Below are 24,622 nucleotides of genomic sequence, written 5' to 3'. Positions count from 1 at the left end.
AGGATAAAAAGGAAGATTGCATGATTAAATAACAGTTCCAGACTTAGAGGTACTAAAAAATTGTGAAAGATGTACAATTTACAACAACAAATACAGCACAAAACACAAAAGAAGGTCGATCCAAATGAGAGGTGGTCCTCTGTAGTTCAGTAGTTACTGATTAAGAGAGGTCTGCGTCCAACAATATGTAAGATAAAGGTCCTTAGAGTGTCTTGGGGAATAGGAGTGATTGTCTGAGGAAGACTTAAAAAAGTTCTGACCACGTGTTGCCTTTTATTTGTGAAGAAACATTTGTTTTTCTTGCAGCCTCCATGGTGAGTGGAGAATCCAAAAAAGGCAAACATTCTTCATGAACTGAAATTTACACAGACCACGTTTAACAACAGCAAAACTATGTCAAAACATCAGTTTACTAACTCTCACACAACCCATGCAGTATACTCCATGTCTCATTTTTATCCAGTGGTATGCTCAGTACTTCCCAAGCATGTGCACTACTGGTATGCATAAGTGTTTAAAATCATTATGTTTTAGCAAAAATGCATGTGTTTAGGTATACTGAGCATATATAAATGAGCATAAATAAGACTTGGTTTAGACTGCGCAAGCTGTGTGAGAGTTTGTAAACAGATATTTTCACGTAGTTTTGCTGTTGTTAAACACAACCCCACTTTACTTCAGTTCATGAAGAATGCTTGCCTTTTTTGGATTCTCCGCTCACTGTAGAGGTATGTAAGAAAAACAAAGTTTTCTTCAAGAATTCAATATAACATTTGGTGAGTAAGAGAAATACAAATGGACATTTTGTGGGTGAATAATTCTTTTAAGATGTACTGTTTTTCTTCAGGGAAGTTCAAGAGCCTATTTTATGAGGTCTTTAAATGAATAATTAAGTAAAGACTTTACCCTTTTTAAAAGTATTTAAGGAGAAAACTGTTGTGTTTGTACACATTTATAGTTTGTAAAATTTTGGTGAAAAGTACTGTAAATTATTTTGGAGAAAGATAAGTGACTGTTGAGTCTTCAGGTCATCAAATACTGATGCTTTGTGTTTGTGGTTCAGGCCATCTGTCAACTGAAAACCTTCGTATTTGACGACCTGGGAATGAGACTCAACAATCTGTCTCCAGTGTCACATACACCACCTTTAATAATCACATTCACACATTTCTTCCATAAACTCAGTTTTATATGTGTATACCTGTTTGTCAGTGAAAAGAAAATACTAACAACCCCTATCACTCCCCGATTTCTCCTCCTCTCTGTCTATGATCTTCATCTTTTCTTGGTTTACCTTGTCTCCCTCATATGTCAAACCTCTTAACCAAACTTTCCCATCGCTCTCATCCTTTTATCTTTTAACTGCACAACATTTCCTTTGTCTGTCTCCCTCATGTCCTTTCATTACCCATCTGTGTCTCCCCCTCTCTTCTTGTCTTTTAGTCCAGTCCGGATGGAGCTCCTGGCTCCCCTCAGTCCCCTCAGCCTGACACCGACTCTCTGGAGAAGCCCAAGCTTAAGGCCGGAGGCTCGGTGGAAAGTCTGCGCAGTTCACTCAGCGGACAGAGCTCAATGAGTAAGACCAGATCCTTTGTTTTGGAAAAGGGACATCTGCTTTGTAAATGTGATGTTTTTAAATGTATTTTTGGTAGCAAACAGTGGCTTTTTATGTTTTTTTTTTTGACATCTTAAAATAAGAGAAGTACCGTTATGTAGTTGTAAGGTGTCGGTGCATCATCATATTTGTCATGTAGAAACTGAATGCACATACAGGCGATCTAAAAGGTTGTAATTCAGTGCCACAGACTGTTTTGAGCAATGTTTGACACTAGATGGTGCTCGTAACATTCACTGCTCGCTGGTGTACATTCCAAATACATACAGATTACTTAACCTCCTACCATTACATGTATACCAATTATGATGTTTGTAGAGTAACGGCCATGAAGAGCAGTTCTCTCCCTTGATCATCACCCAGTCCCAGCAGCTGCCTCACGTGTTGTGATCTCACAGTTTTCAATCAACCTCTCAGGTCATCTGATCTAATTACAACTTCTGATTACTTCAGCCTGTCTTTGTGGATTAAATACCCTCCATCGTGTTGAGCTCAGGGTGAATTTAGACATGAACATGAACACAAACACGCAGGCAAACATACGGTAATGATTAGGTAGAAAGTCTTGCGTCTCCGATTCCCACACGTCAACATGATTTCAACAGGCTTCCCTCAAACAGAGAAGAAAATATGCAGCAAATACTTCTCCAAGGATCTGTGATAGACGTGTTTAAGACTTAAGAGTTGCATGCTATTAAATCTCCACTTGTGTGTGTTTGTGTCCAGGTGGTCAGACAGTGAGCACCACTGACTCCTCAGCCAGTAACAGAGAAAGCGTGAAGTCAGAGGATGGTGATGACGAAGAGCCGCCTTACAGAGGGCCTTTCTGTGGCCGCGCCCGAGTCCATACAGACTTCACCCCCAGCCCCTACGACACTGACTCCCTCAAACTGAAGGTAACACACACTTAAGGATGTGGGCCAGAATGTCAAGCTGGGGAGCTGCAGATGTCACAATGTTTTTTACAGAATGTTTTTTAACAACCGTTTGTGTCTGATGTTAAAAAAGATAAAATGTGTGGTTGTGACTCTCCAGCGCGGTGATGTGATCGACATCATTAGTAAGCCACCCATGGGGACATGGATGGGCCTGCTGAACAACAAAGTGGGCACCTTCAAGTTCATCTATGTGGATGTACTGAGCGAAGAGGAGGAGAAGCCCAAGAGGCCTGTGAGGAGAAGGAGGAAGGGCCGACCACCCAAGCCCACATCGGTGGAGGACCTGCTGGAGCGCATCAACCTCAAGGTAAAAGACCGCCATGCACTGAATACACAGTAAGTTAGAGTTACAGCATCATGTCAGTTCACCTAGGCTATGCTTAGACAGCAGGCAAAAACGGCCCAAATGTGATGTGACTCAGATCTGTTTTTGCGGATCTCATGAATTCTGATCCCCTTATTTTGATTTGGGTGTCTTTGCTAAGCTCCGCCCCTTTGCGATGGTCCAACAAGCTGTCAAAGTAAGCATGGAGAACTGAAACAGTAATTCCAGAGAGGAGCAGACAGAGGAGTCTACAGACTGTGTTTGAAGGATATATCCAGGATGTCAAACTGACTCAGCAGCAACAACAGGTTGAAAAGACAAAGATAGTTAGAAGCTAAAGCCGAACTATAGGCTACAGATCACAGTGTAAAAGTGAACCACCACATCACTGCTGATCGCCACACAAGACAATGAATATAAAGGGAAACTTTGCTGATATTGAACCAGCTGTGTGGCATCACAGTGTGTGCAGAGGATCCACCACCGGATCTCTGCCACCGGACCAACGGAGAGCTCAGAGCATAGCCAAACAACATTCATCTGCACACAATGCGATGACACAGAGCTGGTTGAATATCAGCAAAGTCTCCCTGCTTCCCTTCACTGGTTCCTGTACAGCAGGATCGGTCTTTTTTTCACTGTTATAATCACTGAAAAGCAAAAGCAGCATGTGTATACATTCAGTAGGCTATATCTTCAGTAGCTAGCTAGCTAACCCTACACTTTTCAGGGTTTGATTTTGGTTTTGGAACAGGGAAGAAACGTATATCTTTTTCCAGCCTCTCCAGGTAACAAATATCATTAATACACGACGTGCCCCAGGCACAACATTTAGCTCCAAATCCACAAAACCAGCCTGAAATGACTGCAATAGAGTCAACGGAGCACAGCTGTGTTGTTGTCGGACCCTGGCTAAATCTGCATTGAGCACTAAGACCTGCAGTGTGACCGTAGCCATGATGTCTGTGAAGTTTTCAGTGGCAGACAAGTTTACATTTACCTTCACTTACCAGGTTCATTGCATAAACTCGAATTGCCCAACGTGAGAATTGCCACCCATTTGGAACCTAAATAAGAGAAAACAAATCTTAAGAAGTAAATCAAAACATTGTTTTAGTCAAATATCTTCCAAACACATTTCCAGACAAGCAGAGATAAATATAGTGAGGGCAATTACAGGCTGCACAGCTTAAGATGTTTGATCCGACACTGATGCATAAACATTAACACCCACATTCTCACAACCACGCCCCAACAAACAACTCTCATCTTTCATCTGAACCTACACATAGCTGTGAGCTTGATTTCATCTCCTCCCACTCAGGCAGCCAGCGGGCCTCACTTCCCCAAATAGAGAGAGAGACTTTGTGGGCTGAGTGTTTTATCTCCGGCCAGCCTAATGGCCAAGTCGCAGATTAAAGATCCAGAGTGCATTATTAATGTCACAGCGCAGGCTTCCCAAGCTGTGAGTCTGGGTGTTACAAGTGCATCAGAGTGCTCGGGTCCCCTTAGTCACCACTGGATTCCTGGAGTGGGAGAGTTAGACTAAACACTTTAACAACATTTTAGAGTTTCCACTTTGCAGCCAATATAGCAGGTATTTTAACTACTCTGTTCCTTAAGTTGTGCTGATGATGAAAAAGTAAAAATAAATTCCAGCCCCACAGTTCTGCTCCAAGATAAATGATCTTTTCAAGCACCATTTGCATTCAATTATTCAGCTTGTGTCGACATAAGAGGTCCTTACTCTTTTTTCGTACTTAAATATTAAACTACATTTTTTTCCACTGCATAGGAACATGTTAAAAACATGGATTGCGTGGTCGTGACACATTGATCCAGACATCTACTCCAGATAGAACTAAATGGCTTTGCTTATTTCAAGATCAATCATAGACAGCAAATACATTTAAGATGAATTATAACTTAAATAATCTACTGTAGTATTAAGAGCCTTTATCTTAATAATCTGTGGCAGTGGTTAGCATTGTTGCCTGACAGCAATAGGGTTCCTAGTTCTCTACCATGGGGGATACCTTCTGTGCAGAGTTTGCATGTCCTCCCTGTGTCAGCATGGGTTTTCTCCAGGTACTCCAGCTTCCTCCCACAGTCCAAAGACATGCAGGTCAATTAGTGACTCTAAATCGCCCGTAGGGGTGAATGTGAGTGTGAATGGTTGTCTGTCTCTATGTGTCAGCCCTGTGATAGTCTGGTGACCTGTCCAGGGTGAACCCCGCCTCTTGCCCAACGTTAGCTGAAATAGGCTCCAGCAACCCCACAACCTCCAACAGGATAAGCAGTTCCGGTTTTTGTGTGACCATCACAATATTCTCTGGATCAGTGGTTCCCAACTGGTGCAGCCACGGGGTCCAGATTTCTCCTTCGTCATTAGTTTAAGGTCCACACAGTTTAACACATTCAGAGTTATACTTGTGTTTGGCCATGTCGCCAAGCTAGTTTTTTGTCTCTGTCTAGTAGTTGTCTGTTATTTACTCACTCTATAGCAGGAAACAACACTTCAAAATAAAAGCTCTATGCCGGAAATACACTGTACTTCAAAATAAAGTGTGTTTTTTACAAACTCTACATATTTGTGAGTGACTTGCGGTCCATTCAGAATAGACCCACAACCCTCCAGTTGGGAACTCCTGCTCTAGATGACACAATATTCACTTTGTAGTGGGCAAATTTTTGTACTTAAATGTAAATGTTAAGAAAAAGTTTAATTGCCTGAAGGAATACCTCACCTCCCAAATGATCATTGTTTTTGTCAATGGAGTCTGGCTTTGAAGAGTTCAGATGCCTGTCGGAAAGGGCTGTCTGTTTGGAAATTGATGAGCATACCAGTGGATAAATGAGACTTGGATTACACTGCACAAGTTAAGTGAGAGTTTGTAGACAATGTTTTGATGCAGTTTTGCTGTTGCAGCCCCTCATACTTCAGTTCGTTGAGAATTTTCTAAGTTTTACGATTCTACAAAGTGCTTGACATATCAGTTAAAACAGACAAGACTAAGGAAATAAAAGACAGTCTAAATGGACTTAAAACTCAATTAAAATCAGGAATGGCTCTCCAAGAAAAGTATGTTTTAAGACAGGACTTAAAAGAGATCACTGACTCGGCTGACCTGATTTCCTCAGGCAGACTGTTCCAGAGCCTCGGGGCCCTGACAGCAAACGCTCTTTCCCCTTCAGTTTTCAGCCAGGCTTCTGGAACAGACAAAAGACCTTTGCCCGAAGACCTCAAAGTATGTCCAGGCGTGTATGGTACTAAGAAGTCGGAAACATAGTTGGGACAGAGGCCATGAAGTCTTAAAATCTATTCTGAAACATACTGGGAGCCAGTGTAAAGAGGCTAAAACTGGAGTGATGTGATCATGTCTCTTGGTGCTGGTTGAAATACTATATGAGTTATGACAGGACTGTCATAGATCACAGCAGTAAGAATATTGTTGTTGTGTACTTCCTGGAAATGCTAAGCAACATTTGGTTGAGATGGCAAGCCAACATTTAAGAACACACATCAACGGTGCCTGTGTGTAACCATAAAGTGTAAAATCTCCACACCCCTGTAACTCTGGGGCCAGATTGGTTCTCTGCCAGATCATGTTTGGATCTGGAGCGTGTTTAACTTTTGGATAGACTAAAAGAAGATCCTGTGAGTGAGAGGAGCCGGCTGCCTGTGTTTGTGTTAGTTGGTGGTCCTTTGTTTAGTCCCGCATCATCCAGCAGAAATAGACACAGGGACACACAGTTTTCTCTGTGTGGACTCCACCATTGTAATTGATGGTCTCGCTGGTGACACACAGTCTATGTGTTCGTCCAACAAAGTGTGTGGGTCACACAAACACGGAGCCCAGTTATATCCAAAGTGGAAGCAGTTATGAGTGCGTTGAATGATAGCATCAGCTGACTGTGCACTCACACAGGGCGTATCTGGATTTTAAAAAGTGTTTGTTTCTTTGTCAGATATCACGGTGGTTTGGGTGACTGGTCTCGGTGCTTGTTTGTGCTATTGTGTTAAACTTTGTCTTGTGTGGTTGAGGAGCACTTTGATGTAATCGTCCCCACCTTCAGTTCTTCTCGTTACCACATCACGTTGGCGCGTTTCCCTTTCAAGTCCTGTTTGCCATTTCGGTCGCAGCCAGAGCAGCTCGGGATTGTTGCCACACACTCCACACTGTTCCTCGATTGGTACGGCTAACTCCCTAATGTTGCTGCAACTCACTTTTATTATGTGCTTGTCAAAGAAGTTTGTGCAGAATTAATGTGTGTCGACAGTTGAAGCAGCCATAACCAAATTAGTCATGGCTTAAAGTGATTACATGCCATCTAAAACTCCAAATAACAGTTAAGTTTTGGCTCACTTGTGATAAAAATACAGTGTGGATAGGAAATTATGAGCAGATGACAAGTGCGTACCCCACTCTTGTTATTTTTTTCTCCTTTCCCCACCTCTGTGTTTTTAATTTTATGCTTCTACCCCCAAACTTTTTGTCACTGCTCCCATGACTCACATCCAGAGTGTATTTTTCTTTAGTCTACTGTATTTTTTCTTCAGTGTTTGGACTCAGATGTGATGTTTCTGTCATGCAGGAGCACATGCCCACTTTCCTGTTCAACGGCTATGAGGACCTGGACACGTTCAAGTTGCTGGAGGAGGAGGACCTGGACGAGCTGAACATCAGAGATCCTCAGCACAGAGCTGTGCTGCTCACCGCTGTAGAGCTGCTGCAGGAGTACGACAGTAAGTAGAAAAACATGTTCTGGATAGACGCGTGAGAACACACTCAGGTGATCGTTCTGAGTCAACCAAACTCCCTGGCTGTATAAAGGATTTATCGTATCCGTATTTTGATGTGGGTTGAAAACCTGAAATTAACCCTAACCCTTTCAAATTAAATTCCCACATGGTCCAGTCATGAAAGCTTTGATTTATTTTGACAAGGCGCAGCTCCTAATAGAGTTTCAAGTATGTTTTTTTGTTTTGTTTTTCTGTGACTAAGCGACCAATGAAATCTAATGACTAATGACCTTTCTGGTCGACTAACGTTTGGTCGACTGTCATAGGGCAGCCCTAGTGGATCCCACTGTATTCGTAAAAAGTTATGATACTTGGGATTCCCCTGCGGCTTTGGGGTTAAGATGTCGACCATGAGCTGGCGCCCTCCACTAATAAAAGAATGAATGCCCAAAAATATAATTTCAAAACGATGGAATAGTATTCAGCTCTGATTTTGATGACGTTTCTTTTTTCTTTTGTATTCTCAGGCAGCAGTGATCCAGAGCGCAGCGGCCTGTCGGGCTCCCAGGAGAAGCTGCTGTCCGAGGGTCGGGGCCTGGTGGGAGACTCCCCGCGAGATTCTGGGTGCTACGAGAGCAATGAGAACCTGGAGAATGGTAATGACAGCTTTGAATAGCCTAGACCAACAAGACCACCTAGCCTTGGTGTAGCCTAGCTGTACTGTAGTGCCACAGCGACTCCTTCACCTCTTTCCTCTGTGGGCTTCCACGTCTGCTCCATCTCTTGCCATGCTTCTGCAACACCTCGTCCACCTCACTCCTCTGGACCAGTTCCTGCCAATCAACCCCCCCAAACCTTTCCCCCTCTAGTACGGCCGCTCCCCTTATCACCTCATAACTCTATAAACTTTTAACTATCCTTTCACGCCACTTTCTTTACCACTCTTCCATCTTGTAGGCGTTCTGTGTCAGCAGTGCCAAAGTCGAGTTGTAACTGAGAGGGCGCCAGGTCCAAGACCACTAAGCCTAGTCCACCCCACAATGCTGGGAGGGCAGAGGGAGAGATCCTCCCCGATGCACAGAACTGTTCTGATGAGAACACACTCACTGCCCAGTCATGGATTCCCATTTCCAGCTCTTCTGCCTGTGGATGCGAGGCTGGTAAAAGGATACCGGGAGGATGATGATGGGCTCAGAGAGTATTTCTGTTAAGTGTTTTTAAGATAGAAAAAGAGCTTGAAGAGCAGCATGTCAATAAATGCTTGTTGTTTTTTTGCGGTGGTGAGTCTACAGGCTGATAAGGCTTTTAAAAAATGTATTCATCAGGTTACAGATCACAGCTGCCATTTAAATCTTTGTCTTCATACCATTTCAAGCTGTCACTCTGTGTTTATAGTGACCATATTAAACAACAGCCGAACAGTATGTGCCTAAAAAAAAAAGATGTGGATGGAAAAATTTTAAATAGTTGTGCATAGATTGTAAGAGAGGTCTTATTTGTGACATTTCTTGTTTGGTTTATTTTTGAAACTGCTCTTTTCCTCCCGCATAAGACTGTATGCTTTCTTTCTTCCACACACAACATGCTTTTTAACCATAACCCATAAATCACAGCTCTGTCAAACCTTGTCTTCTTTCTATATCTGTTGGGTTCCAGTCTAACTGCTGGGTTTCCCCTTTATGTGTATGTGTCATTCAGGTTTCAACAGTAAAGCGTGCAATCTGCCACAGTAGAGATTTAAGTTGTGGAATAAAAGCCACTTCTTTTAAAAAAGAAAAAGGACTCTGGTGCTGCTTGCTTGATTTTTATGTTTCGCCTTTTTTCTCTGTCTTTTTTTTTCTCTTCCTGCCACTAAACACTGTTCAGAAACCAGCTGCATAACATTTCGTAAACATTCTGCATCTCTTCTCGCAGTTTCAGGGCTCCACAGTTCCTCTACCTTTACAAACTCATAAAGTTGTTTATATATTACAGGGTTTATTTGCTGAAACTGCCACTATATCAACACAATATTACGTTAGACATATCATGTTCGTCATCCTCTTCATGTTGCTGCTAATGGCATTTGCTAGAATCTAACATGGACAGCCAATCAGAGCCAAGGAGTCTCTAACACAGCTGTCAATCATATCAATCACTGCTGTGAACTGCGGTCAAACTAGGCAGCGCTGATCAAATATGAATCAAGATTCTGTAATTGCCTATTTCTTGCCTCATATGTATTCAGACATATTTTAGTGTACTGTTTAGCTGTAAAATGAGAACCTTTGTGACCTGGCCAGTGGGCGATGTTTTGTTTTTGCCCTGGTGTTTCCAACATGGCAGCTGGGTCACAAACTTTCTCATTTCACAGCTAAACAGTTCACTAAAATATGTTTCTGAAATCAACTGAGGCAAGAAATGGGCAACGTAGTAACAAAATCTTGATTCATATTTGATTAGCGCTGCGTCGTTTAACAGTTAGATGGCAGTTCATGAGCAGTGATAGCTGTATTAGCGCTGGGTGTCACCCTTGTGCCTACTCCGAGCCAATTTTCAAGGGCGCGGTGGCCCATATCCACTAACGCAACAAAGATATTGACAGATGTAAAGCTCTGGCTAAACAGTACACTAAAATATGTTTCTGAAAACAACTGAGGCAAGAAATGGGCAACGTCGTAACAGAATCTTGATACATAATTGATCACCGCTGCCTAGTTTGACAGTTTGACTGCAGTTCACAGTGATTGACATAATCAACAGCTGCGTTATCTAAAGCCCATTTCAGACCAAAGATTCATGTCGAGACGAAACTGTTATAGAATGTTGCAGAGAAAAGTTGCAGCGGTGTGAACTGGATGTCTGAGCTTGACTCAAGCCAAGTTGATGGTGTCACCTGCAACTCAGCTGGTCAAATCGCAGACAGCTGCTTTTAAAACGTAAAGTGCATCACTTATTTATTATTAATACAGTCCATCTGATGCTCATTTATCTACAAATGCAGTTGTAAGCAGTATCTCACTATCACTGTCCTCATTCATGATATCAGAAGCTACAAATAACATTCAGCCACAAAATAAGCCTTAAAGGCTGGAAATCAGAACGGAGATACAGAGAGTTGTTGCATAGAGATGATACTCCACCTCATCTAGTTGCATTGGCATGCACCGGCAGGTTTTTAGAACACTGCAGAACGGTGCAGTTTTCGTCTGAATTGGGCTTTAGAGAATCCTCAGCTCTGATTGGCTGCGGAAGATTCTTACAAATGCCATTTGAAGCACTACGAGAAGGCAGAAACGTGGACATAGTGACAGTTTTTTGCAAGTATGACAATTATTATCATAAAAGTTACCAACTGTAGTTTTAATGGCTGTTTATGAATATTAATAAGTCTAGAGAATTGGCAAAGGAAAACATTTAATTAAATATAAATAATAAAAGGTAATTAAGAATCATAACACAAACTGTGTCTTTTAAATGTTCTCCTTTCACTGTAGAGCCCTGAGTTTGCTTTTTAATCAGTAGACTTTCTTTAACGTACATGTGTCTGCTCAGACTTCCTGTAACTAGATGTAGTACTTCGTCTTTACATCATCAAATAACTTTATTCAACTTTCACTCATCATTTTCATATGCATATATAATGTGGTGCTCAGTTAATTAAAAGTTGGATAATGATATTCAGTCACTTGTCCCCATTATGCAAAATATATACATATAAAAAATGACTCAGAGCTTTAGGTTTTACCATATTTCGTGTATCTTGAATCTAATATTTCTCATTTTATTTTAATAAAATCAATGAATTTATTTTATAAATATTTATACAGTCTACATATTGTCCTTATTACATTTCAGTGTGTGATAGGAGACAGAAGTTTAACATATAATACGTTACTTAAATGTCACTTGTATTAGTAAATAGCCACACATTGTCAGCTCATATTGCATTTTCAACCTCATCCTGCTCTGATTTCATGTCTGAAAAATCAACACAACACTTAAAGTAAATACTGCTACTATAACCAATTTTCCTTAATTGGCAAACATCAATAGGATTAACTTTTTTGTGACGTTTCTGGGAACCACTGAGATATTTTACGACCTTCCATCTATTGAACTTCTTTCTGTCATCCCGCCATTTAAACTCTTTGGCAGGCCACACTATGTGGCGCCCATCCATTTCATCCATTCATTTTGCTCTGTAAGCCAGAGGATAGATGGTAAGTTGTTTCAGCCTTTTGTTTCCAACGTTTCTGAACTCTCCCATCCGGATATCTTAATTTGGGATTGCTTGCTATGACAACCAATCAGCCAGTTCATTCCTGAGTCAAAAAGCTTATCTTATCCCAGTGGCGCTCCACCCTAATTTCTAAACATGTCTCTGCTATTTTGACTGTGGTTTACAGATAAGTCTTAAATAATAAGAATGCAGTGCTTATTTGAGTAGATTTTTTTCAAATAACTTGGCTCTCCTGAACTAGTTAGAAATAATTAGCACTGTGAACATGTTTTCCAGACATACTTGATCCAGCATAAATAAAAGAAAATAGTGTTGCAGCCAAGGCAGCGGAATACAATAATGCTGAGTCATGTGAAGTTAATTAGCACAGAGTTGATGTTTATACACTCATCGGCCACTTTATTAGGTACACCTTGCTAGTACTGAGTTGGACCCTCTTTTGCATTCAGAACTGCCTTAATTCTTGGCGCCATAGATTCAGTAAGGTGCTGGAAACATTCCTCAGAGACTGTGGTCCATACTGACATGATAGCATCCATGATCTCCCGTTCCACCACATCCCAAAGGTGCTCTATTGGATTGAGATCTGGTGACTGTGGAGGCCATTGGAGTACAGTGAACTCATTGTCATGTTCAAGAAACCAGTTTGAGATGATCTGAGCTTTGTGACATGGTGCATTATCCTGCTGGAAGTAGCCATCAGAAGATGGGTACACTGTGGTCATAAAGGGATGGACACGGTCAGCAACAATACTCAAGTAGGCTGTGGTGTTTAAACCATGCTCAGTTGGTACTAAGGGGCCCAAAGTGTGCCAAGAAAATATCCCCCACACCATTACACCACCACCACCAGCCTGAACCGTTGATACAAGGCAGGATGGATCCATGCTTTCATGTTGTTTACACCAAATTCTGACCCTACCATCTGAATGTGGCAGCAGAAATCCAGACTCATGAGACCAGGCAACGTTTTTCCAATCTTCTATTGTCCAGTTTTGGTGAGCCTGTGTGAACTGGATTGGCTGATGAACTATTTGCATTAACGAGCCGTTGAACAAGTGTACCTAATAAAGTGGCCAGTAGTGTATTAAAAAGCAGTGTGTAAGATTTTTGGGGGATCTAGTGGCATCTAGTGTTGGGTTGCACTTGAGTGAAACTGTCTACGTGTCGTTACTAACAGAGAATAAATGTTTTCATTTTGCAGGTAAGAGCAGAAAGGCTTCCCGTTCCAGTCGTTCCTCAGCCGGCCTCCAGTCTCCAGACTACCCCACACTGCCCATGACCCTGTCCACAGAGGCTCTGCAACAGAACAACAAGAACCAGCGCACAAAGTTCCCCAAAAGCTTCTTCATCAAACCTTCCCTGAAGGGCTTCAACCTGCTGGGGATGCGCAAAGCCCAAAGACGGTCCCCTATCCCAGCCAGCCGCAGCTGTGAGGACCTGGACGGACCCCCACAGCCCGTTGGACCTTGGAAACGCTCCCACTCTCTGGGAGATCTGCACTGGGAGCAGAACACTGATCAGAAAGATCTGGGTGTGGAGCTTAAACTCACCAAGGAAGCACCCAAATCAGGCAACAACAGCCCAGCCAAGGTCTGTAAAGATGATGGTTCACCAGCTCAGAATGGGACTCCCACAGTGAGCCCAAAAGGAAGGGCAGACAGGCCACCCGTGCCCTCCCAGCTGCCTCTCCGCCCCCCTTGTCCCACACCCCAGTCCCCCAACCCTCCAGAGCTCCTCTCTAGTCCTACTCCAAGTCCCCCTGATTCTAATGCCAGCGGGGAGAGGGTCATCCGGACTCACCCCAAAAAGCCTCCAGTCCCTCCTCCCGTTCCTGCTAAGAAGTCTAGGGAAAGACTCGCCAACGGCCTGCGTCACCCACCTCTCTCCCTGCCTTCCTCGCCGTCACCCACTCCCTCCCCCACCCACTCCCTCACCCGTTCTCACCCCAGCAGCCCCGTCATCCGCAGCCCAAGCTTCGGTGCCCCAGCTTTGCCTGCCAAGACCCCAAGCACCCCCGCAAGCCCCTGCGCCACCTCATCCGCCTCATCCTTGGGTGAGGAGTCAGGCACTCCACCAGCAGTGCAGCCCCCATGGTTTTCAGATCTGGGGGGCAAGGTTGCTGTTGCAAGGAAGGTTTCTCATGCGAAGATGAGTCCTGACCTGTTCACCCTCCTGGAACAACGGCTGGAGGCTGAGGGCATCGATCTTACGGAGGAGCCCTACTCTGACAAGGTTAGCAAAGAATCATTAATCTAAACATGAGACAAGAAAAATCACCTCACAGTTTAGATTACAGATATATTTGGCATGACTTTTGATTGTATTGCAGATCGATAAGTACACAGATGCACCATTTGTGTTCAGTTAATAACCTCATACACTTGATATTCAATTCAAAGTATGAAAACTCCCAGATTTGTAGTAATTCATTATTCTGAACTCTTTGTACATGTAAGTTTTTGTGCTGATAGATAATCAAGAAAAACATACACACACTAAGGTTCAGAGATGAGGTGAGGAATTCTATTTAAAAACCACATCTTAGCCGGCTCATAACAAAGTCATATGAAATCATATTTCCATGGTTAATGTGAAAGTGGGGCTCCGGGACACCTCTGGGCTAAACGTGTCTGGCGTCAGGCTCTTTTAGTTTAGCATCATAACATGCCTTACTTAACTCAAGTCATAATTTAACTTCAGCTTGGATCCAAATTACTCAGTCCAACAACACCAGCGGCTTACTTTGGAACTCATTTAGTTTAAAAATAGAGACTAATAGAGTCTGAAGTTTGTGTGTTCCTCTTTGTGTGCAGATGCCTTTTTGTTTGCATTTGTGAGAGGGTGTGTGTGTGTGTGTGTGTGTGTGTGTTCATGATAATAAATACGCTGCCTCGAGCTGAGGGAAAGACTGTGGACTGAGTCTCACTATGATGCGGTTCAGACTGTTAAGTTTATGGGCTGAATCTTACTGAAGGCAGACGGGGTTATAAAACCCTCTGCCACTCGCCAGACCCCAGGCTGGGCCTCTTTAACATGGTGGAGCCCCCAACACTGGCAGGAAAACAACAAACACACACAGAGGCATCAAGACAGGAGGTGAGAAACAGTGCGTTAGACCACAGCACAGCTCGACTGGATTCTTATTAGTCAGAAGTGGGTTGGCACGAGCATGAGAGGCACGCTGCAGCTGCAGTGGCAACATGTAGGGTCTGAACATAAAGGCAGTCAGTGGTGTCAAAGGTCATACAGCTCTAAATGTTTGGGAATAGATTCTTTCCATATGGTAATTAAGCTGTACAAATAAGAGCATTTGGCCTTGGTATTGAACATGAGCACTTTCTGACAAATGTTACCACAGCACTGAGGATCTAAAACAATTAAGTCTTAAAATTTGGCACTGAATGTTCGGTTTGCCTCATTTTAATTACTCATTTATGAGACATTTGCCTATATAAATTATGAGAGGAGGAGGTTTCATTTCATTTTTCAGTGTTTTAGGCAATATTTAAGTTTGGGAAGTTGTTGTAAACCTGCTGAAGACGTCCCAAATCACATTTTTCCTCTTACCTGTAGTGTCATTAGTTAGTCTGGATTGTTTTGGTGTGAGGTGCCGAGTGTTGGAGATATCAGCAGTAGAGATGTCTGCCTTCCCTTGGGCTGCCCTCAACTAAGAATTTTCCTAGTCGACCAATAGTCATCATTTTGGGCCATTAGTCGACTAGTCGCCCGCATGTTTACAAAATTAATTGGATTATGGACTTATATATTTTGGGCGGGGCAACACAATGGTTTGAGTTGAAGGTGTGAGAAAGAGCAGTATCAGTAACATTGTTAACACTGTGCTACATTACAGAGAAATACAAAACCGTACTAATGAACCTTCATTAATATAGGCCTATATTTTATCTACAAGTGCACCTCACACACTGAGTGAGCCGCCTGTTAATGACGCTGTCGGCAAAGCAGTAATGATTGTGCTAAGTGGCTAATGGGCATGTAGCTACTTCATGTTTCAGATGATACGTCATGTTTGTAGTCGACCAATGAAGATGAGTTTACATATCACCTTGGGTTCGTCCTTCACCTTCTCAAAATGATCCCACACTTTGGATTTCCTGCCCGACATGTTATTAACTAGCCTGTGGAATAACCGCAGGTACCAGCCCTGGAAATTAACGTGACTGCTGTCTGACTGCTGAGCGTGGACAATTCCTGTGTCTGTCCTTTCAAATTAAAGTCCCATGGTCCAGTCATATAGGCTTTGATTTATTTTGACAGGGTGCCGCTCCTACTAGAGTTTCATGTTTTGTTTAGGTTTTTTCTGCGACTTAGCGACCAATGAAATCTTGCTAACTAATGACCTTTCTGGTCGACTAGCGTTTGGTTGTCTATTAGGGGGCAGCCCCACGTGGAACTAGATGTGTCTTGGCTTATTGAGCTCAAATCATCAAAAAAATAAGATTTGAACAACTCCAAAACTATGTCTCTTCCCAGAAATCATGACTCAGTCAGTCAAGATAATCCACAGACCTTGATGTGAGCAGTTTTATGTAAGAACTATTTTCTTTCTGCCGAACTAAACCCACAAACCGAATCACTGCGCAGAGGGAAGCATGAAACTGGTACATGCTTTCTGGAAAGAGACACTGCTGTTGAGGGGTTTTTTTGGCGTTTGAGCAAAAAACTAAGTTCTGTCTAGTTCTTTTGAGAAAAGGCAGACGTCACTACTACCGGTATCTCCAACACTCGGCAACTCACACTAAAAAAAAATCTAGGTAAAAGGAAAAATATGTATTTTGAATTCTGGAGTGAACTGTCCCTGATGCACTTTGGAATATTTCATCCAATTTAAAAAGAAAGCGGTCTAGAAAAACATGTTTATATTCCTAAAAATAAACTATCCAAAAAGTACAATTGTGGTAAAGGTATCATAATGGTATTACGAAATTTCAATAAATATCTATCCATAGGAACGATAAGAGAGAATAAAACAATTACTGTATGTCTTAAAACGTGTTTATTGTTGGCTGCCTTAAGGCATCTGGCCCCATCTTATCCAAGCAGTACGCAGGGTACGTTTGTATGACCTGCTCTCCATCCCTCTCTCCGGAGAGATCAGTTCCTCCACCCACCCACCCTTTGATCCTCAAAAGATCTGCAGTCCAGTTTGGCCAACCAAAACCAGGCCTGACTGGAAACCTGCCATTGCTCCAGGTGCCTCCACAGAGAGAAAGAGGGAACAAGAAAACATGTTGAAAAGGTTCAGCAGAGCTTTCAGCCCAGCTTCATCGCTCACATAGCCACTGCTCATATAATTCTTTAAATAGTCATCTCTCCTATCCTAATCTTTTCCCTTTTATTAGTGCAAAACAAGATAAAGCTCACCGGCAGAAACAGACCTACAAAGCATGATTTAACTGTACTTTCAGTGTCAGTAAAAACAGGGATTAGGGTGTTGGTGATTAACTGTACAAGAGCCAGAACAAAATACACTGACCTGAGTTTAATTATAGACTCTATATTCTGCTGTTTGTCTTCATATGTCTCCGACTCTCTTTAGAACTATGCTCATTACCTCAGCAGAAGATGTTCTTAGAGCAGTAATTTGACGCCATTAGTCTGCTTTGTTCAGTCATGAACAAACAGATCTGTGTCCTCATAATGACTGTAATAAGTCAAAATGCTTCATGTTGTTTCACACTGCTTACGTCTGACCTAATGTCTTCGCCTCTGAAAACACGGATTTGCATTTATCCGTGTGGTTTAAATGCAGTCCTCTTTAAATATCCCTTCATGTTCCCTTCTCTCCTCCAGCATGGCCGCTGCGGCATCCCCCAGCCGCTGGTGCAGCGTTACTCTGAGGATTTGGAGCAGCCCGTCAAGGATGTGGCCTCCACCATAGACCAGCTCCGAGTCAAAGAGCTCCGTAAACAACACCGCATGGCTGTAAGGCAACAACACTAAGCACTTCATATCAATGGAGACAATGTTGGAGGGTGTTTTGGAGTTATAGAGCTATATAAAGGCTTAGTTAGGTTTCCTAGAGAGTACAATGCAGGCTGGAAAATAGAACAGTGGTGACAGTAATTTCCCTGGACCCGAGGCTGGCGCCTGAGGAGCTGTGATTATTGTGCTTGCTTATAGCTGTGGTTGGTGACTTTTAAAAATAAGTTTTTCTCATTTTTGACAAATCTCTATCCTGACATAAGTATATGAGACACCAAATCTTTGAAAAAATCGTGTTCCTCTGCCTCATCTTAGTGCTTCTAATGGCTTTTGCAAGAATCCACTGTGCCTGAATGGACCGACCAATCAGAGTGTCTGAGAGAAAGTAGAGTATCAGAGAAACTGTTTAGCTGTAAAATGAAAAGGTTTGTGACCTGGCCGGTGGGTGGTAGCTTAATTTTTGCTTGGGTGTTCTCAACTTGGCGACCAGGTCACAAATTTTCTCATTTTACAGCTAAACAGTACACTAAAATATGTTTCTGAAAACATCTGAGATGTGATATAGGCAATGCAGTTACAGAATCTTGATTCATATTTGATTAGCGCTGCCTAGTTTGACAGTTTGACCACAGTTCACAAACACTGATTGACATGAGTGACAGCTGTGTTAGAGAATCCTCTGATCTGACTGGTTAGTTTTGTTAGGGGCCTTACACATGCTGTGTCTTTAACTGCCTGGAAAATGCGAGAATGGGCACTGGGTGCTACTCCTGTGTCTACTCTGTGCCAACTTTCAAGGGCACGGAGGCAGGTTGCGTCTGAGGTTGCTAAGCAACCTTGACAAGCATCATATAGCCTATTTACCTGAAATCCTGAGTGCACAACTGATCTTCTTCCAGGAGCTGTTTATAAGTGTGTAGGCCTATCGTCCGTGGGACAGATGTAAAGCTCAGACAGCCCTGCATCAAAATAATCAACTTTTCCATGTTTACTACAGACTGATATTGATGGAAGAAGAGAAAGGTATGTCGGCTGTGATTGGTTGGTCATCATCACAAGACATGCGGTGTGCGCTGCTGCGTTCCAAAAGTTGAGCTAGGTTTATCTTGAGGCGCAGCCATCATGCCCTGAAAAATAGGCACTCAGGAACATAGTGGAGTCTTGCAGATTCCATTAAATGCAATAGGCAGAAGAACATGATTTTTTTTCAAATATTATCTGTCTCATGTACTACTGCGTGGATGTAGTGACAGTTTCAGCAAATATGAGAAAAAATGACCTACAAAAATCACCAATTGTACCTTTGAAAATCTCACAAGCTAAGTAAATGTGTAGGGAATTTTTAATGCATTATTATTATACTTTACCACATGACTTTACATGATTTGTCCAAAACAAAACCAAAAAAAAAAAAAAGCTAAAGTTGTCTGAAATTTGAAATCCTCACCACAGATCTCTCTGTATATTCACTAAAGCCTTTTTACCCCACTGTGTCACACAGATTCCCTCTGGAGGTTTGACAGAGATGTGCCGGAAGCCTCTGCCCTCAGGTAACATCAGCACCGTCTCTGACTGGCTCACCTCCATCGGCCTACCCATGTACGCCACATCTCTGGCGGCGGCGGGAGTCGACACACTGAGTCGTGTGGCCTTGTTAACAGAGAGCGGCGTGTGGGAAGCAGGTGTGCGAGATGAAAGACACGCCCGTCGGCTGGTCAGTGAGGCACGATTGGTCGGCTCGCACAAAGAGGTGCAGTCCTAACTGTGCTGGTAGAGTCGTATTAGATAACAGGTATAACTCACTGGTCAGCACCATCTCATTTAAACATGGTCAGTAGGCGGGTGAAGACAAGTTGGCCGCTGGACTCGACGATCACATGAGTGACTGCAGCACTACAGTACTTCGTGTCTTGCATGTGTCAAAAGACTTCAAGTGAGCCGCCCTGCTCTCTGATTTTCTTTCTTTTATCACTCCTTTCTCAAATGTTTACGGCGTTTGGGAGTTTCTCCTAAGAGCCAAGACAAGATATCAGATGCCTTTTTAAAAAAAGACTGTAGACTCACTCTATGGGATGGCTTCCACTCTGAAGACACCCCCGAAGTCTTAAAATAAAGACTTGGATCTGCCTTGAAGGAAGATAGCACACTCTTTTGTAGGATGGATGTTTTTTTTTTTTTTAAATACAGAAAGGACGGTTTACTTCCTGCATATTTCATAAGTGCTTCATTTTAATCCTTTGCGGCAAGGCAGCATTATCTGAGGGTCTTTTACGGAAGTAGCTCGGCCAAAGTGATTCACTCTTCATTCAGCTTTTCATTCCCACTAATAGGTTCATAATGACACAGATCACTTAGTGTCTGGACTTCTAATCAACTAAACACACACAACAAACTCTGAGTAACTGGTGGTTTTGAGATGGCTTATTTTGTATCATGTTTCTGTATTATAGCATAACGCATATCTTAATTTTAAAATGATTTATATGTTAAAACTTGTGTTTGCCTTTTGAACGTTGCAGCCTTATTTCGAGGCCAGCTCTCAGTCATTTCTAAGCTGAAACAGCTGACGTCACACCTTTATATTTCATATTATACTGTGTGTCCTATTTCACTGCATATCTTGGATGCACGATTTGCGCCGGTATGAATTCAAGTCTTACAGAAAGCTGTTTTACTCCAGTAATCACAATCAGCTTTCACAGCAACAAAACATTCCCTGTGCATCCAAGCACGTTTTAAGTTGCCTTACCATTACGAATGAATAGCTTCATCACATAGAACATATGTATAGTGTTGACTATACTGCCAGGCTGAACTGTGCTGAAGGTGCGAGCCTCTTTGTTCTGAATGTGTCTGAGAGATAATTGAGATTTCATACACACTCAACCACATCATTTCAGCTGCACACATGGACGTGGACCACAGAACATGCCCCCGATGGATTGTGGTTTCTATACCAGTGAAGCTCAGATGATAAAGCAACAAACCCACAGGCACAACACAGACGTCGTCCCATGTTCAACGTCCCTGTTCGACACATTCGCTGTACATGTTCCATACAGATGGTTGTGGGACAAGAGAGGGAGTATAAAATGTTCTGAGACACAGCTGACATCTGGGCTGTCATATCTGGAATTTATTGGACTGTCTACACTTGGTTACAGTGTTGAGGGGTCTGATTTACAGCTGGATAATAAGCTGTTTGGGGCTTTTTAAAAACACATTATATTGTAGCTATAATCAGAGTCGGTCTGAAATTCTAAATTGGAATTTTCTAAAACACACTGAGGATGGATAGTAAGGTGGTTATATCAGGTGAAAAACTGACCTCCAAGGTCAGCATACATGTACGGCGTGATTTTACCAAGTAGGACATGTTCCTGGATCAACATTCCACATTGCATTCAATCAATCACAGCCCGGTCTCATCTGTTAAACTATATAAAATTCTTAAAAACTACTGCAGGTTTAGTGAGTTAGCTTGCTAACTAGGGAGATTAGCTAACAAGTAAACTTGCCAATGCACTAGAAAATTAGCAAGTAAGCTTGCCAAGTAGGTAGGCTATGCTAAGCTAACCAACAGGCTAGATTATTGTTGACAAAGATTAAAGATAATATTTTTCAGTTGCAAATAGCTGCAAATCACCACATTTTCCCAGCCTACCTAGTTAGCAAGCTAACTAACTGCTATGTTGGTATCCACATTAACAAATTTTCCAAAATCAGTCTGATAATGACGGTCCCAAATAAACCTAAACAAATCTATTCAGAATCAACATGGAAAAAAGGAGGGGACATGTGTTAATTGCAAGAATTTGCAACTAAAAATGCTACTATCCTCACTCTTTGTTAATGTACAACTTATAAGTTAGCATAGCTTACCTAGTTAGCAAGCTGTTTTGCTAATATTCTAGTCTATTGGCAAGCTTATTTGTTAGCATGCATACCTACCTAGCAAGCTAGCTAGCTAATATTCTCGTCTATTGCCAAGTTTACTCATTAGCATAGCCAATCTAGTTCGCATGCTATTTTGCTAATATTCTAGCCTATTGGAAAGCTTACTTGTTAGCATGCATACCTACCTAGCAAACTAGCTAGCTAATAATATAATATTGTCAGGTTTACTCATTAGCATAACCAACTAGTTCAACATCACTGAGGTTTTGGTTTAACTGTACTTACTTCAATTTGGAAGAAGCTGAAGTGCAGGAGCAGCACACTGATGATGTCAGAGGGCTGTGATTGGTTAATTGCAATGGTCCAGGAATGCAATGTGGGATATTGTTCCAGGAGCATGACCTACTTGGCAAAATCACATTGTGCTGCCAGCATACACTATGACACTAAATAGTTTTGTAAATCAGGGAAACACTGAGTCGGGTCAGCCTGTTACAAAATGACAGGCTAGAAACAGAACAGAAACTAATATCCTCTTTCATTTGCGCACTTTGCATGAATTGGAGCTAACATTTGTGTTTTTCTCTCTTTTTTCTAACAGCAAAGTTCGATCTTTCATAGTCAGAACTGAACTGAATATTCCATGGAGTTCACATTTAAACATTTGACCAAGTGTTATTGCTAAAATTAGAGGATTTTTTTTTTTTTTGCAGTGGGCACTTGATAGGTAGATGTTTGATGCCTTTTTCCTCTTCAATCAAAAGTGGTGCTCTGAGAAAGCGAGGGTGGGGGTCGTTATTATTTAAAAAAAAAAAAAAAAAAAAAGTAAAAGACCCAAGAAGTGTTTTGTAAAGAATGAAAATACTGACACTGTAAATGCACTTTAGAGGGTAAATCTAGCTGTTTTATAGGCGGAATTGGCTATGTTTGGTTCACAGGTCCATAAACGGACGTTTGTTGTCAGGTATTGTAAAGGGTTTCAATGGGTCATGCTGGTATTTTATTTTAGTATTGAGTTCCCAATGCCAAGTTTGATAACCATTCACGGGTTAACCTGTTCCAGTTACTCACTTCCAGTTTGTTTTTTGCAGTCTTATAAAAAAAAAATAAAATTCTTAATTACATATATGAAATGCTTAGCAGAAGTTGCACATTCTGTATATGTAATTGATATTTAAATAACTTATTTTTGCTTTTTTTTTCATATCAACTGTAATTAGCTGTACTATATGAATAGCAATACCTTCCTGCATAATGCATATTGCTTTAGCCAGTGAGGAACTACAGTATGTATTGTAAAATATGTGTACAAATTATTTTATTTGGTTTTCATCTACCTAATGATTGTCCATACAGATTTGCTTGTGTATTGAAACAACAAAAGTAATGTCCATAACTATTTGTCATTCTGAAATATAATAAAAACTGTTTCTTGCCATACACTCGCCTCCTGATTCTCACTTTACATACATACACACACACACACACACAGTAGTGGGAAGATTTGGGCATGGACTATTGGCTCTTCTCATCCATGTGGTTAACTGTGACACTGGACGTTGGCCTGCTGATAACTTTCCTTAATAACATTTTGAAATTAAAAATGAAAAAGCGTGGATGGGCGACAAAAGGAATAATAACACCAGACCTGATTTGATTAAACAACCGCCTGGCAAACATGTTATTATTTTATTCTTAGATTTAAGAAAAGAAAATAATCTATTGTTCATTCAGGGTTTGGTCAAATGTAAAAAATAGAACACAATGCTGTGACCTTTAATGGGACGTGTACTCTCCAGTATCTCTGAATAGCAGCTCCTGTACTTGTGCTGCCTTCCAGTCACAGTTGGATGTTGGAAATTTCCATGTCCAATATTCATACTTTGTATCATTCATATGTTCACTTATTTAAATAGATAAAAAAAAAGATAGCAGGACAAGTTCATGAACATATATGTGTAATATTAATATTTATATTGTTTTGTAAGGCAAAGACAATTGATATTATATTTTTCATATGGTTTATACTTTTAAGTCACGGATAATTGGTCATTTATATCTTATACTAAGACAATATTAAAAGGTAATAAATGTATATGTAGAAAAGTCTTAGGTATAAGACTTTTATAAGGTACAAGGTATTTATCTATATAAGGAAGCTGTCTCTTTCATTTTGCTCAATAAGATTTTGTTTCCTTCCACTCCTTTTTGAATGTGTAAATCAGCCCCGTTGTTAGCCGTCCTTTAGCCATCATCAGCCCCGTTGTTAGCCACCCTTAGCCATCATCAGCCCCGTTGTTAGCCACCCTTAGCCATCATCAGCCCCATTGTTAGCCGTCCTATACCTACCATCAGTCCTGTGGTTAGCCACAGGACTGATGGTAGGTATAGGACGGCTAACATCAGTCCTGTGGTTAGCCATCCTTTAGCTGCCCTCAGCCCTATTGTTTGCCGTCCTTCAGCCATCATCAACCCGTTGTTAGCCTGTCTATTTGCTGTCATCAGCCCTTTTTTTAGCCGTCCTTTAGCCATTTTCAGGCCCGTTGTTAGCCGTCCTTTAGCCCTTATCAATCCCATTGTTAGCCGGCCTTTAGCCATTTTCAGGCCTGTTGTTAGCTGTCCTTTAGCCGTCATCAGGCCCATTGTTAGCCAATCGTTTAGCCGTCATCAGGCCTGTTGTTAGCTCGTCCTTTAGCCGTCATCAGGCCCGTTGTCAGCTCGTCCTTTAGCCATCAACAGGCCTGTTGTTAGTTTGAGAGAGACAGCCAATGAGCTTGACGAAATGCCCAAACGGAAGTATAACACAGAATGTATCAAACTGTATGGACCTTGAACTAATGACGAGGTAGAAATCTTTATGTGACATCCTATCAGGGACCAGATTTGGCCCAGAGCATCAGTTGAGTATCACTGGTTTACCATTTACAATGTA

At 41.8% G+C, this 24,622-nt stretch overlaps 1 protein-coding gene across 6 annotated transcripts in view; it reads left to right on the top strand.

Annotated features, from left to right (window-relative positions):
• The window catches only part of sash1a (SAM and SH3 domain containing 1a), a 256,142-nt gene extending 233,621 nt beyond the window's left edge, over positions 1-22,521 (top strand). For all 6 annotated transcript variants that reach the window (XM_049589384.1, XM_049589383.1, XM_049589382.1 and 3 more), the window contains 8 exons: positions 1,444-1,576; positions 2,342-2,511; positions 2,651-2,860; positions 7,475-7,625; positions 8,150-8,278; positions 13,049-14,079; positions 17,662-17,793; positions 19,295-22,521. In XM_049589384.1, coding sequence (XP_049445341.1) covers positions 1,444-1,576; positions 2,342-2,511; positions 2,651-2,860; positions 7,475-7,625; positions 8,150-8,278; positions 13,049-14,079; positions 17,662-17,793; positions 19,295-19,555 — 2,217 coding nt within the window. In that variant the 3' untranslated portion in view covers positions 19,556-22,521. The remainder of the gene's footprint in view (positions 1-1,443; positions 1,577-2,341; positions 2,512-2,650; positions 2,861-7,474; positions 7,626-8,149; positions 8,279-13,048; positions 14,080-17,661; positions 17,794-19,294) is intronic.
• The last annotated feature ends 2,101 nt before the right edge of the window (positions 22,522-24,622 follow it).

This window comes from Epinephelus fuscoguttatus, linkage group LG11, assembly GCF_011397635.1.
Source record: "Epinephelus fuscoguttatus linkage group LG11, E.fuscoguttatus.final_Chr_v1".
Classification (NCBI taxonomy): domain Eukaryota; kingdom Metazoa; phylum Chordata; class Actinopteri; order Perciformes; family Serranidae; genus Epinephelus; species Epinephelus fuscoguttatus.
Note: the sequence above shows the minus strand (reverse complement) of the source record. Positions and strands in the feature narration are given on the sequence as shown.